Source organism: Pholcus phalangioides, unplaced genomic scaffold, assembly GCF_987345545.1.
Source record: "Pholcus phalangioides strain wild (caught in Gottingen) unplaced genomic scaffold, Ppha-v1.0 ptg000042l_1, whole genome shotgun sequence".
NCBI classification, from domain to species: Eukaryota; Metazoa; Arthropoda; class Arachnida; order Araneae; family Pholcidae; genus Pholcus; species Pholcus phalangioides.
Genome location: NW_028301628.1, coordinates 34840431 through 34856707, shown reverse-complemented (window position 1 = coordinate 34856707; position 16277 = coordinate 34840431). Strand labels below are relative to the sequence as shown.

Here is a 16277-nt window from a genome sequence, read left to right as displayed (position 1 = left end):
GAAACGTAATAGGAAAAAGTTAACCCTTTAAGCGGCAATTATAAATCACTAAACCCCCCCCCCCTCAAAATGTCATATACGTTTGTAATTAAGTAGGTTTCCTTCCGACTTTTAGCAGTTGCAAACAAGGAATAGGCCTATAGGGAAAAGTTTTCCATCGAAATATTATTTTTACAAAATATATGGGCATGTCAGTGTTAAAATTAGAGGCGTTATGGAAGCGAGATATCTCGTCATTTCTGCTTAAAGGGTTAAAAACATCAATTCAAATCATAATTCGGTCGTAAAAGGTCAAGAACCATGCACTAGAGCAGTGATTCCCAACGTGGGCGTTAGTGACTCCTGGGGGGCGGTAGAAGCTAGGGGTGCAACATAGGATCCTACGGGCTAGATTGCTTTAGGAGGCGATGGGAGAAAAATGTTTCTGAAGAAGGGGGCGATGGGACGAAAAAAGGTTGGGAAACTATGCACTAGAGCAACGTATTTCTCGCATATTAGGAAAATATTCAATCAGGAATTTATTAAAATCAAACTCAAAGCTAGCAGAAAACGATTAGTTATAAGATCGAAAATTAATGCAGAGATGATAATTTTTCGTCTAGGAAGAGCATTTTTCATATCCGGATCATTTCGATGAGAAACGACCGAGATTATCAGCAACGGCCTTCGTGATAATAACTTATTAATTCGGTCCCGGGACATCGCAATCACATTTATAAAAAGGAAATGGGATATAAATGGGTTTTCCGTAGGATTATGATGCTTAAGTCCTTCGCCAATGTGATTTGGTGGGGGAATGACTGGAGACTGATAATCCTTTTCCCTTACAATTACGGAAAACACATCTGATTTTATTACTTACCGAATCTAATAATTTCACAGCTGTCTATAATTTCTTTGAACTGTTAACCGATTTCATTACCTTGTGGAATTTTCTTGAAATATTTGGAATCGAAATCCGTAGATTATAATTCCGACATCTCACGATGACATAATTGATGAATGAATTGATGAAAGGATGATTTATTTATTTGTCTCAAAAAAAAAAAAATTATTTCTTAAAGAAAAATTATTTATTGTTTTAAGAAAATTTATTTATATAAAAAAAGTTTATTCATTTGTAAAAAAATATTTTTTCATGTAATGAAAATTTATTTACATCGACTTTTGAAAATTATTTATTTCTAAAAAAATTATTTGTTTCAGAGCTGTTGTTTCAAAATTATTTGTTTTAAAAATGTTTGTTTTTATTTGTTTGAGAGATAAGTGTGTTTTTTGATATATGGTTTTATATCGGGTTGCTATATTTTGGTTAAATTTATATACGTCGGTGAAAGAATCCATAGACACACATTATGTATAATATAAACATTTACTATAACACATAATAAAGTAAAGCGGGATTAACAAAGATACAAACATGCGTACGGTACGACGGACAAATAGCAATTGACAAAAAGTCCACATTATCGGATGAGGGCGCTGAGCTCAATACTGAAATTGCATTCCATAACATCAACATATTTGAGATTTATATTTTTTATGAGCATTTTTTTTCAACCAATTCGCAGGACAAATTTCCTGTTGTTGCCTTTGTGCTTGTATTTGTATGAAAAAATTATTTTTCAAAAATATGAAATATTTATTTTAAAAAAAACCATATTTTTTAAAAAAGTTGATTTATGTGTTACAAAAAAAAAATGTTTACTTGTTATAAAATAAAGCTTATTTATTTGTTTAAAAAAATTATTAATTGAAAAAAATTTATTTATTTGGTGAAATAAAAGAGACTGTTCATGTAAAAAAAGTTTATCAATTCAGAGAAAATTATTTACGTCAAAATTGTGTTTTTTCATTTGTTTAAAAAAATTACTTATTTTAAAAATGTTTATTTATTTATTTCAGAAAGTTTATTTTTGTTAGTTTCGAAATAATTATTTATCTAAAAAAAAGTTTAGTTGTTTAAGTTGTTTGAAAGAAGTTTAAAGCTTTTTGGGTTCCAAAAATTCTAATTTAATTTTTACATTTCGTTCAGAAAATTTCTTAATATATTCCAAAAGTCATTTATTTATTTAAATAAATTCTAATACATAAATATAGGAAATTATACATAAATATTCCAATTATCAATCATTTTCAAAAATTTGAATATTTACTGAAATATTTATAACCTTTTTTGCTTTTAAACTCCATTAATGTTTTTTTTTTAACTTAATTAAATCGCATTGACTAAACTAGAAAACAATTAAAATTTCTTATAAAATCCTATATTAGTGTAAAAATATATGAATATCATATGAATGAGAAAATTAAAATTCCTCGTTCTCATGAATAATTTGGCATGATAAAAAAAATAGAATATTTAAGAGAATGCGTTTTTTTCAAATCAATGCAACAACACGTGCATACCTAGCAACGAGAAATATATACTATTCGGTATGAAGAGAGCAAATTATTTCCAACCATGATAATTTCGAGAAATTTTCCATAAATATTTCATTCCGAACATCACACGAGGAGGGAATCTGAATTATTTCGGTACGGATGCAGCGACATGAATAATTGAAAGAAATCCTCAAGGTATTTTTTCTCTTTCAGAACCAGCTTATTTTCCAAGTAATTTTACATGTGGGTATTCATCCAGAAATTGTGATGCTTGATTTCTAGGGATTGCCATTTTTCCAAGGCGCATCATCAATAATTAATGTGTATAGTAGGGGAAACTCCAGAGATCTAGGCGGGTATTTTTTTAGTGGAAAAAAGAATATGTCGGCCACGTGTGTTATCCTCGAAGGTTCCCGATAACTTTGTTATTGTCCATATACATTTTTTTTTTTCATTACTTATACGTTGGGAATGGACGTCTAATGAATGCCAAAAAGTGAAATGTGGAGTAACTGCTCGTAAAGTATGAATGAGATAGGTTGGGGGAATAAACGATTTTAGGGCTACGTCACCTTATTGGGATTTTTCTCCCGTAATATTATTTTTGTGTGTTCCTGTTTCCCCTAGAGACGGAAATAAACATGGTTGGGATTGATCGATGTGTTACCCTTCCGTTTTGAGGCAATTTAAATTATCACACGGTAGGAAAAATGCCTCGGAATCAAATCTTAGAAGACGACTGACTTCGGATGACTCTGGAACTTGGATGACTCGGAGTCTTGGGATGATCTACAGAGTGTTTAAAATCTTCCGTGTTTGTGGATGTTGTTCTCTGTGAAGATTATAACCGGATAGATATTATATTATTTAATATTTTCTCCATTGATTTCAATTGAGAATGTTTGAATATTTTTTCAAAACAACGTGTTGCCATGATACTACCATTGATTCGAATTTTCCGTTACCATTGTTCATGTTTATAACGGGGATGGACGAACGACAAATGGATGATTATGTGGTGGTCGTGTACGCATATATAGAAGGTCTTTCGCCACATGCTGCTAATGATGATGCCCAATAGGCTTTGAGTGGATGCATCACGTGATTCTGGGCGTGAATTTTTTCCATGAAAATTGCGTGAGCCATGAATCGCTACTGATAATATATAAATAATAATAATAATAAAAGAAAAATAATGAAACGTTGACATTTGCTAATACGATGGTATACAATATATTTTTGGACATGAATAATACGGCATATTGGCACGAACGTACAAACAAAAATGATATTGAGGAAGTCACATTCTCTGCCACGAAATGCCCTTTTCTCTACTTGTTAGGGAGTCGAATGCTGACTGTTAATCATAGTTCGACGCAAGACAATAACCTGAACTCATGGTTCAGTGAAATGTGAATGTGGACACGTGTCTTGATCCATGAAAATATTTTTCATTTTATATAAATATTCTGGATGTAGATAAATAGTATATGCTTCATTTGAATGTTAAGAAAACTGTGCTGTTTTAAGAAATTATTCCATGGCAATTTTTTGCCAATGGCGATTTTGGTGACTAGAAAATTTTGTGTGATTCCCATACAAAAAATGCATTCAACCGTATTTCATCAGCGCACATACATCTAGCTATACTCGATTGATATAATTGCAATAAATACTAATGGTTGTTCAAACTGCAAGAAATATCGTCAGAAAATTAGCTTATTGGAAAAATGCGTATTACAATTAGCACATTATGCACATGCCATAAGGATATTCTAAGACATTACACTCATGCGAATGGATGAAGTGGGGAATTGCACGTGACTGGATGTTAAACTTTCATACAAGTAAGTTTTGATACACCGTAATTTTATCGTGAACCAATATTTCATGTGCAATCAACCATCGATAACCAATTAATGGTTGACCAGTTGACCGCTAGCCCTATTTTCGTCAATTGCTCTCGGTTGTACTAATTTTTCCCTACGAGCTTTTTTTTTTGCGAATCTGTTAAACTTTATGGAAGCATAAATTGTGAAATTATTTACAGTCGTGAACACACACACAAAAAAATTAGTTTTAATTTTATGAAAGTCAATGCAAATAGAGTAATTTTTCGGTGTTATGTTGATAAAAAATAATTGGAAAATGAAATATATAGCAGCATATCTCGGACTCAATCTTCGAGAAGAGAATGTAATAAAGTATAAAATTTGGTGACCGATCACTGCGCTTTACAGTATGTACAGGGCAATTACTTGAGTAGCTTGAGAGCAAATTACTGGCGAAACGTTGATCCCATAGGCATACTTCCAATTAAGAAAAAGTATCCAAATAACGTGTACAACTCAGCCACGTCATTCATATTGGGGTTATGTTGTTAGAATTGAAAAATTAACTTTTGATACGAACACCCTGTCCTCAAAAGCCAAATGAGAAAATGGTTGCCCAGTCCCTGCTGAGCCCAGCCAAAATAAAAGATCCCATGCTTCTAAGTGAATTATTCGCTGAGCTATTGCAATTCAGCGGTTTTCGAATTTCGAATATCTTAGTGAATATTGAACTTAGAAACGTGGAACTTTTTTCTTGCTGGCCTCAGGAGGGACAGGGCAACAACTTTCTAACCAAATTTCTCAGAACATGATGATTAAATGAATTTTTTTTTCTATTTTAATAACTACACAATTGCAATATGAATGACATATCAGAAGTCTACACGTTATTTGGACACCTTTTCTAGTTGTAAGTGTGCCTCTAGGACCAACGGTTCACCAGTAATTTGCGGCCAAGAGATATAAGTAATCACCGACAAATGATAAATCGGAAATTACATGTAATAACCGGGTTTATATCACATTTACAGTAGCATATATATGTATCATATTTTTTTCCTGTATCGTATATCCGCAATCCATCAAATTTTTTAGTGTGGCTTATATTTACCACTGTGAATTTTCTACTAGAAATAAATATTTCAAATATATTCGCAAAAATTAATTTTTTGAAGATTTATAGATTGCGTATAGATATGACACTAGTCCCAGGCGGGCTATAAGCATATCACTCCTAGGCTAAGATAGACTTGGAAGTCTGGGGGGGGGGGCAAGATGATGATGATGCCAATTCATATAGACATATATACATTAGATCAGACGACTCCACCTTTGACTCTGGGCCACGCTGGAAAAAACACTTCCCACGCCGGGAATTGAACCCGGGCCTCCTGGGTGAGAGCCAGGTATCCTAACCACTAGACCAAGTGGGACGTTAAAGAAGAGTGGAAAAATTGACATTTCCTCTACAAAAAAATGTGACTGGGATTTCATTAAATTTTCGCATGCGGATTATACGCCACTGTGGACTATGCGATGGCATCCCCTTCCTCCTCATCAAAGTAGCGAAATTTGAATCTGTGGATTATACGCGAGAAGTTATGGAAACTCTAGCATCGCTCTGCATTTTATGGAATATAAATTTTCATTCTCACATTATTCCGCTGCCTTGTCATTCTTTAAAAAAAATACGCATATTTTCTCTTTTTTTTTCGAACCACTTTTTAATATAGTATTGCGAAATTATGAACTCATCGTGTACCGTAATATTATGCCTACGGACCGACCGTGGCCCCCGCTCTGTCCCCCTAGGGCATTAAGTTGGTTCGTCTCAGGAGACGTGGGCCACGGTGCAAAAAATATATATAATGCCACAATATTATGCCAACAATATATACCTATTGAAAGAAAAAATATGGTCACCCTATTCCATCAGCGTTACCAAACTTTTTACTGTAGAAGTTTGCCCTACGCTCCAAAAATCTTCAGAAGCTTTTTTTAAAAAAAGCTTCGTAAATCGAAATGCCCTCGCATATTATCATCAAAATAATGATAAAAAAATAAACATCGAAGTTTTGTGTAAATTTGGAAGTTCCAGGGATTTCCCGGAGAAACTTTGACGTCTCCTCAGGGAGGTACGCCTCTAGTTTAAAATATCTTTCACACGTATATTCCAAAATCGGGGCACATACAGGGTGATTACTTAATTAAACGTCACCGATTTCACTGGCAAACCGTTGATCCTACAGGTATACTTCCAATTAGAAAACTTTCCCAATTAACGTGTAGAACTTATTCATGTTGCAAGGTTGCATCATTCATGTAGTACAGTTATTGAAATTGAAAAGAAAAACTCTTTATATGAACACCCTGTGTTGAAAAACTTAAAAATAAAGTTGTTGCCCTGTCTATCCTGAAGCCAATAGAGAAAATTCCCTGTTTCTAAGTGCGCAGAGAAAAATTTTCATAGATATTTGAATGCAAAAACAAAGGAAATTTGGAAAAGAACAGCGTAAAAGAGGGAAAGAAAAAAGCGTTGTCCATTAGCTTAAACTGTTCTTTCTGAATTTCCCTAAAAAATTTTTGAATTCAAATATTTCAGTTGATATCGCACTTAGAAACGTAGGAGTTCTTTTGTTGGCCCCAGGAGAGACGGGTCAGTCTAATCGGGTTCTTGAGGAAAGGGTGTCCGTTTAAGAAGTTAATTTTTTTTAAAATTTCAATAACCATACAACCCCTTGCAACATGAACGACGTATCTGAGTTCCACACGTTATTTGGATACTGTTTCTAACTGAAAATATGCCTCTAGGACCAACGGTTCGCCAGCAAAATGCGGCAATAGGAATTTAGCAATCCCCCTGTATTTTGAAGACGACGTAAAAAAAGTAAACGTCTCAAAATTAAATTAAACCAACTTTCTTACGTATTCAAAAATTCCATGAAATATTTATAGTTAAAATTAAATATTCTGAAAAAGTACTTGAATACCGTAAATACCGAACGCATAAAACGCTATATTGTAATACAAACAGGTTAAAATCACTTCTACCTATAATTTTATTCATTATTCCTATGATCCACTGCTCAACTAGCAAACTCACTTAAGTTTCAAAAAACTGAATTTTATTTGATTATAAATCTGCATACATAAAGTAATTTCATACGCATATTCGCCTTAATATGGATAAAAAAAATTATTTTCATAGGTCTAATTAATTATTAATTAGGACAAAAGTATCTAATTTTATATGATTGCTTTCAAATATTATGTATATGTTTATAATCTTATGTTCCATGCATAAAATTAATTTCTATAATTTATAAATATTTTTCGATGATATACGAACTTGAGATGTTATTCATTGATTAATTACTTAGAAGAATGAAATTTTTTATCCATTAATTATCTGGATAAGAGCTTACTAATTACATATCCTTGATAAAACAAACATAGCACTGATTCTTGGGAATCGCAAATGTTCAGATTGAATTGAATAGCTTGTTTAAAGTACGTAAAGTGAGTTTTTGAATGTTAGCACCCCGCGATTGGGGGAGAAAAAAGGTCCAAGGGAGCACCTCACATTTCCAGGATAAAATTTAACTTTTATTTAATTATTCTTATATTGTTTTCTAAAAACAAATATTTGATAGAAAATGGTTACTGAATATTCAGAGATAATTTTTGAATAATTGGAATGCAGTTTAATTACTGGACAAATTTTACATGTTAATGTTCACGATCCGTTATGTTGTTTGAAACATCAATAGTAGAGTCTTCAATTCAGTATCAGAACCACAAGCCTTCAGAATTTTGTTTCTAAAAACCATCGGAGATGTTAAGAAATGCGATGCATTTGCATAAGAGTCATTGGAAAATGAAATCTGGATAATTTTATTAATCGAAGACGAAAAATAAACAAAGACCAATGTTCTTCGAATGTCATTTTCGTAATTCGATTAAATGATGTGTTTGTTCTCTGTGAAAATATTTTACTATCACATTAAGTTGTCGTTAATATATTTATGATTATATATTATATCGTTAATATATTTATGATCAAATTAGTGAAATTAGTTTTGAGTTGAATAGTTGTAGTAACTTTTCAATGCGGCATTTTGAGTAAACTAAGAATTCAATTATATGCGTAGGACGAACGTGTACAGGGTGATTACATAATTATCCTTGCTGTCTTTTACTGGCGAACCGTTGGGCATATGACAAACACCGAGGCATACTTCCAGTTAGAAAACTTATCCAAATAATGTATAGAACTCAGATACGTCATTCATGTTGCAAGGGGTTGTATAATTATTGAAATAAAAAATTAACTTACTGCGCAGAAAAAAATTCTCACGGAAGCATTTTCATTCCCAGCTCAAAAACGTCCATTCTTTGTAAACTCATTCATCATGAAAACAATTGTGCCATTGTTTGTTACTTTTGTTCATAACCAATAAACAGGTAAAATTAAATTTTATTAGTCTTCCAGAAAATATTGAAAATAAGTATACAGAGTAGAGCCTGAGTTGTTGAGTCATCCGAGGGTGATCTGATTTTTTTAAAGGCATCTCGTTAAAATTCCGAATAAAGAACAGCTTCGTGAGTGTCAGTAACAAGAAAATTGTCTTCTTTGAAAGCTCATCGGGTTCCGGGATTTTTAAGGGTTCCGTGGCGTTCCTTTGAAAAGCTAGAGGACAAAAGTGTAGCATTCCTCAGACCACACGCCGAGAAATTTCACGCACAATTCCGTTTATCTCATTAATTGAAACTTCTTCAATAATATAATCAATCAACATCAGAAAATAAGAGAAAATATGTTTTACCCATGTAATTTTTCATAAAACAGATTGTGAACAGCCCATCTGAACTAGCATCTACGGCCATTCCTATGTAATTAATTTGTAGTTCCATGTAATGTGTCCAACATGGGACATCGTCCCGAGTTTAGACAAACTTAACTTTTTTTTTGTAAATCCCAGTGCCGTCTTAACGCATGCGTTCACCCTGGCAAGGCCCTAGGCCCTCAAGAGAAGAGGGGGGTCTTCATAAAAACGAGAAGTAGTTGAATTTTTCGTGAATTTTCCAGGTAGGGCCTCAGAAAAATCACTTGGCCCAGAGGCTCATGATGCTCCTAAGACAGCCCTGGTGAAGCCGTGCTGTAACTAACAAATAATGCCATTTGAAAAAAAGGTTTTGGAGAACATAAGCTATGCAGAGGGACATAGACTTCGTTTGAGAGGGTGCAGAGTTAGAGCTATGAGTACACTTGTTGACACACGAGGCTTGAGCTGTGAATTAAGACTTGAGACTCAGACTTGATTTCTTGAATATATTTACATTAGAGGAACTCGCAGGTGTCGCAGGGATATGATCGAAGAGATTAAAATTTTCAACGTGGTGGATAGGACGGACCATGGGTTATTAATACACCGTCCAACGACTGCTACGACAAGGGACACCAGTACCGTTTAGTAAGGGACAATTTCAAGGTGCGGTGTCGCAGGGAGTTTTTCCCTCTAATAGCGATGTTAATAAATGGAATAGTTCACCTACGGGGATCGTGAATTCTATCGCGATTGACACGTTTGAAAAGAAGTGTTATTAAACATATTGGGGAAGGTATCCATACTTATATAAGACAACCTTAATCTTTTCTACGGGCAGTGTATTCTATATAATTAATTACTTGTTTTTTTCTTTCGTGATATAGGTTTTATATTAAGTTGCTGTGCTTTGGTTATATGTGGCATCCACTATTTTTATGGGCATCTTTTTTCAGCTAGCTCACTGGGAAATTTTCCTATTTTGACCTTCGCGTTTGTATTTGTTCTTGTATCTATAGGGAAGACCTAATTTAACATTTTCTCTAAATCACAAAAACTCCATGTCTAAACGTAACTGTGGTGCAAACCTCGATAGTTCATTAAAAAAACTTAGCGCTTTACAGGAAACAAATGAAAAACTTTTTCCTAACCGAAACACGTTCAAAGATTATCACCTGCCTTAAACGTAATCTGCAACAACCATCAGGGCCACAACATGTTAAAACAAAAAGCTCCAAATTGTCCAAAAATGATTCCGCGGTCCAAAGTATGTACACTTGACTGAACGTCGGCATGTCAAATCTAAATGAAAACGCATAATTCTATTCTGTATCAATTTTATCCATTCTTTTAATCACGAAAAAAAAATATTGTTAATATTTTCAAAGCATTTGCTGATAATAATTTTTGTACCACCGATTTTTTTTCCTAGCTTGACTGGAAGGTTTTATATTTCACGAATGTATTGGATTTTATTTCCGAAGATATCTCACATAATGAAAGAAATTCTCAAAAAAAAGTTAATGAAAAACCATCGTACGTAATTTTTTTCAATAGTAATATATACGTGAGGGATAATTATGTTCGAACTAAAATAATTCTCTTCATCAGGATAAGAATTTTTATTTCCATCACCAACGAGTAATGTTTCCTTTTTTTTGAGTAAATTAAAGCAAAAGAGTCATCTTCAGACAGATAATTAAAAGTCAGTAGAGCACGTAGTTCATTTTCTGAAAGTAAAATATTTAAAAAGACATTTCATATTTATTCCTTTTCAACAAAATCGCCAGTAATTAAATCAAGTCATACGATATTCGGCACCGACGCCATACATTTCCTGACAAATTTCCTTGGTTTGAGAATAATTACTTTTCTGGGAATTTTGCCTCGGGGGGTTTTCTTCCCCGCCCTTTTTCTTCAATTTATTTCATTATTAGTCAGTGGGTTTTTTCGGTTTTTAATTATTTTTTTTCTCTTTCTTACGTCAGGAAATTGCGAAAATTGGAAAATTCATCATGTACTGAAAAAGTTTTTTCTTTCATTTGCATTTACCTTCAACTTGACGCGAAACAAAATGCATAATTAAATATTCAAGGTACTAATTTACAGGACGTGCTAGCTAAGATCGATGGAGTTTAACCCTTTATTATGCAGTGCTGCTCTCAAAGTACGAGTTTCCTATATTTTACAAATAAAAGCACTATATACAAGTTATCCCGTTGGTCCTAATAACTAATAATAATTTATTTGTTCTCATGGGACCAGACCCACGCAAGGATGGCATACAAAAATAAAATATACAAATAATAAATTACAAATCATTAGAATACCAGTGGTAGGATACAGAACACACACACATACAGTTCGATTTAAAAAATTCAGGAACTTCACAATATTTATAAAAAAATAAAACAGTTTTTCAATTTGATATTCAGAGAGGTGCGAAGTTTTAAAAATTAGGTTTTGTCTGGTTGGATTGCGGTAAATACACGATTTTAACGGGACAGCTTTCTGCAAATTCTGTGGTGTTTGGTCAGAACATGATATCTCTCCAAAAAATGGCTTCTTGATCTGAAAGTAAGTCTTGCCAATTATAACCAATTAGAAGCGAAGTATGATATTTTCCTTTGTATTTGTCTGTGTGCTTTATTTTTGATTTTTAAATGGCAATGAAAATGCTTATATCTCAAAAATGTGATTTTGGCGTTATCATGTTCTGACCAAATACCACAGAACTAAACAATGGGCATTCAAAAATAATATGAAATACGTCGAAGAAATGACTAAAGTTACAATTAGGGCTATTCTCGTCAGGACTTGGTAAGACACATCCGCTTGGAACACGTAAAAGATCATCATCCGTCCTAATTTGAAAAATCAAGCGTTTCCAGGATATGGGTATATTAAAAAACAGATAATTTTCTGATGTGTAATACTGAAAAATATTTCATTAGTGAGCGTATCTAATTGGTCTCAAAATTGATGAAAGATCGTTTTGAATAGTTAGGTCTATGTGTCTCTTGTAATGGTAGGAATATATTTCTTGAGCGCCTCCGGTGTGACCTGCAGATCCCAAGCGAATGGGAGTCCAATTGTATATTGCAAATTCAAAACATCAAAAGCCCAGTTGCGGTCATTATGAAGTGGAGGGGGGGGGGCGTTTTAAAAGGGCATTATAACAGGTCTTGGGGAGTCGGTTATCTGGTCCTAATTCGGCTTTTATATCACCAACCGTTTGTCGTAGAGACATGGGCGGCGATACGGAAGGGAGGGGGGGTGCGTGGGTGGCACTGCCCCCCCCCCCCCAGCGTCAAAGGTGAAGTTGACTGATCTAATGTATACATGCATACATGAATTGACATCATCATCATGCCCTTCCCCCCCCACAAATAATGACCGTGCCTCCCGCCCCCCCCCCCAGACTTAAAAGTCTATATCCCCTATGCGTAGAGATATGGTTATAGTTTAAAAAAATTCTCGAAATATGTGTGTCCGCAAATCACCCTGTACCAATTTAGAAATTTGAGAGTGTATATAGTGTGTCACAAAAGCTTGTTTTTCCTGTGGTTCCCAAATTCCAGGCGAGAATGCGAGGCCACCTCCCCGTTAAAAAGTCTCTCCACAGAGGACGACAAGCGGTGCAATTATTCAATCATTGCACTTCACTTCTGAAATATAGATGGCATCGCTGAAAAACCACACGCAATACTAAATGCGCACTCAAACTGCTAGGTACACACACACACACACACTCACACTTTCTGAAAAACTCAATCGGTAGTAAATTGCCCATGGCGATTCACCGGAGTTGTGCTCGGTTTGAAAGAAAGAAAAGAAAGTGTGTCAGAAAATAAGAATAAAAATAATCTAAATTTTTATATGGCTTCCTGTTCTCTTACTTCCAATTAGAATGTTGTCCTGTTTCTTCTGAGCCCAACGAAAGAACTCTCAAGTTTTTAAGTGCAATATTAGCGGTGATATTCAAATTTAAACATCGAAGAAAAAATGAAAAAAAACAGCTCAAAGTAACGGATAAAACCCATTCTTTTCCTCCATTTACGCTTTATTTAAAAAAATTTTTATCCTTGGAATTCTCTTACTTGATCTGACTTACTTCCTAGGTCACTCACTCACCAGGTCGCTCACTTTGCCATTTACTCGCTACGTCACTCATTCTATCATCAACTCACTGGGTTGCTAACTCAGTTACACACTCAATCACGTGGTCACTCACTCTGTAACTCGCTCATTCTAACTAGGTCTCTCACTCTCACTCCCTCGCTCACTAAGGGCGGTATTCACCGACATGGTTTGCACTATAGTCACAATTTTTTGGATGGGCGATCGACACGGATTGTTTAAAAACCTGAATTTAACCAATCCGTGTCGATCTCCTATCCAAAAATTGTGACTAGTTTAAACTATGTCGGTGAATACCACCGTAAAAGAGGAATGAACAAGTGAGTGAGTCAGTAAATTATACAGTTGTTAGTGGGTAAGCGAGTGGCAGAGTGGATGACCTAGTGGTAGAACAATTGACCTAGTGAATGAGTGGGCGACCTAGTGAGTGAGTGACCCAGTGGTAGACTCGGTGATCTAGTGAGTGAGCGAGTGAGAAAATAGGTGACCTAGTTAGTAAGTGCGTGATCTGGTGATTGAGTATGTGACGGAGTGAGCAACCTAGTCAAAGACTAACAGAGTGAGCGACCGAGTCAAGCAATAACAGAGTGAGCGACCGAGTCAAGCAATAACAGAGTGAGCGACCGAGTCAAGCAATAACAGAGTGAGCGACCGAGTCAAGCAATAACAGAGTGAACGACCTAGTTAGTAAGCGAGTGAGAGCGAGCGACTTGGGTGAATGAGCGAGTGACAGACTTACAGTGGTATTCACCGATATGGTTTAAACCATGGTTTCCCAAACTTTTTGTTCCATCGCCCCCTTCATCAGAAATTTCTGTTTCACATCACCCCCTAATTCAAGTGTACCCACAGGATCCTATGTTAAGTCCATAGCTTCTATTGCCCCCCCTGGATTATCCCATCGCCCAGCAGGGGGCGATATTGCCCACTTTGGGAAACACTGGTTTAAACTATAGTCACAATTTTCGGATAGGAGATCGACACGCATTGGTTAAATTCAGGTTTTTAACCAATCCGTGTCGATCACCCATCCAAACATTGTGGCTATAGTTCAAACCATGTCGGTGAATACCGCCCTTACTGGCTTACTGTCTCGTGTCGAACAGTTGTGTGTGAATTTTCCGTCGATGAATTGTTGGTCGGTGAATTTTTCCGTGAACGAAATTTTTCTCCTCTGGGGTATTTCAGCGCTTGGCAATTGAAGGGTTGACGTTTTCGAGATTTTTAGAACTTTTAACCTCCTTATCTCTTGTCTGAATTTATTGATGTGAATAAATTTTATTCCAACTTGCGGAAGACAGATGGCGTTGGGGTCATCGCGTAAACATGGGGTTCAAAGAGGGAAATTTTTATTTCGTTTATATATGTGAGAATCGTACAAATTCACCGACCCGGAAAATTCACAGGCAAACAATTAATTCACTTGCTACAATCCATCACCACCATTTATCATTGAGTGAGAAACCAAATAAAGGCCGTATTCACCGACATAATTTAAACTGTAGTTACAATTTGTGGATATAAAGAGATCAACATATAGATTGGTTTTACATAATTTTCTTGGTCTCCACCCAAAACTTTGCCATTAGTCACTAACTTCAGCACATACCTCCAGCGAGAATGTGTAACAAGAAACATTTTGGCGCACAAAAGATGATGGTAATAATTTAATATTTGTTTTTATTATATAAATTAAAATGACTTAATTTTTAGTGAAACCGTGATTCGAATTGGAAAATATAATTCAGAAATTTATGTTTTGTTAAATAATTACAGAAAAGCAATGCAATAAGCATTATTTATTGTACAAATTATTTTCAAAATCGAAAAAAAAATGGTTAGAATTTTATCCACTAGATGATGCTACTACACCTATTGAGACGAAAATATACAAATTTTAGAAATACAGTGCTACACATTTTCTTTTGTTCATTGATATTTTAAGACAGAAAACAATTTCTGCGTATGGTGAGCCATCTGGAGGGCTTTTCGCTTTTTTTTAAAAAAAACCTGGCGTTATATCAAGCTCTTGTAGCATTATGTGTTCTTATCTTTGCCATACATTTATTATTTATTGACGTTTAGATTTTTAATATATTCAATGACTTTTGATTCACCCAGAAAATGAAAATTGAATTATGCATTTTAAATTTCGAAATTGCATATTATTTTTCAATACGAATTTTCACATATGCATTTTTTTTACTTGTTTCAATCGTAGTCGACGCTCGTTATAACGGACCCCATCCATCTTTTCACGGAAAACGGACGTTGTATTGGGAGATTGTTACATCGAACGTTTAAACAAAAAAAACCTTTTCAGGATTATTCACATTCGGACGAAATACAAAATTCTAAAATTTATTTTATTTTAATGTAAGAGTTATAATGAAAATGATAATAATAAAACTGTAAAGTTATAAAATAATAATAAAACTGTAATAATTAATTGCATGTTCACTCACTCATATACGCCAAATACTCGAGTATCAAAAAGTCAAGGTCCAACACAATTTTGGCGAACGAAAAACACAGATTTTGTACATTTCTTTGAAAAAAAAGCAGGAGGATTCAGAGTTTTCGGACGTTGTATTGCATTAAATTGTTTTTATGGGTCCTTATATTGGATAAAAATAATAAAGGATGAAGTGAAAATTTTCTAGTCGTTATAATGGATAGTCTATAAAATGATTAGAGAAGGGCCCTACCCTTTAGCATAATTAAAATGGTACGTCATTATTTAGCAGCAAGAACTTTTTATATAGAAATCAATGACACAATATGTACAACTAGACAACTTAGGTCACCTATAGTGCAGGGCAGTGTTTCAGGACCTTGCCTCCATAATTATCATAATTATCAAACTACAATTGCAGGTGAAAGGATTGGAGATCGACGCGGATATTGGTTACATTCAGGATGGTTGAACGATTAATTGATTAATTGAATTCATGGTTAAAATCCTGAATTTAACCAATCCATGTCAATTTCTAATCCTCAACCTGCGATTTTAGTTTAAACTCTGTCGGTGAATACGGCGATAAGTAATTTACAAGAATTAATTGATCAAGTCGAAACATTGTGCGAAAACAGC

The 16277-nt window shown here is 34.5% G+C and overlaps 1 protein-coding gene and 1 non-coding gene across 2 annotated transcripts in view; one reads left to right on the top strand and one right to left on the bottom strand.

The window, feature by feature from the left end:
- The first annotated feature begins 3660 nt into the window (after positions 1 to 3660).
- LOC149064937 (uncharacterized) overlaps positions 3661 to 16277 on the top strand; it is a 64832-nt gene continuing 52215 nt past the window's right edge. Inside the window, exon 1 of the mRNA XM_089255069.1 lies at positions 3661 to 4232. Within this exon, the coding sequence (XP_089111195.1) occupies positions 4187 to 4232 (46 nt within the window). The 5' untranslated portion in view covers positions 3661 to 4186. The remainder of the gene's footprint in view (positions 4233 to 16277) is intronic.
- TRNAE-CUC (transfer RNA glutamic acid (anticodon CUC)) lies at positions 5579 to 5650 on the bottom strand. The gene has a single exon. It is a non-coding gene; the product is annotated as a tRNA-Glu (tRNA).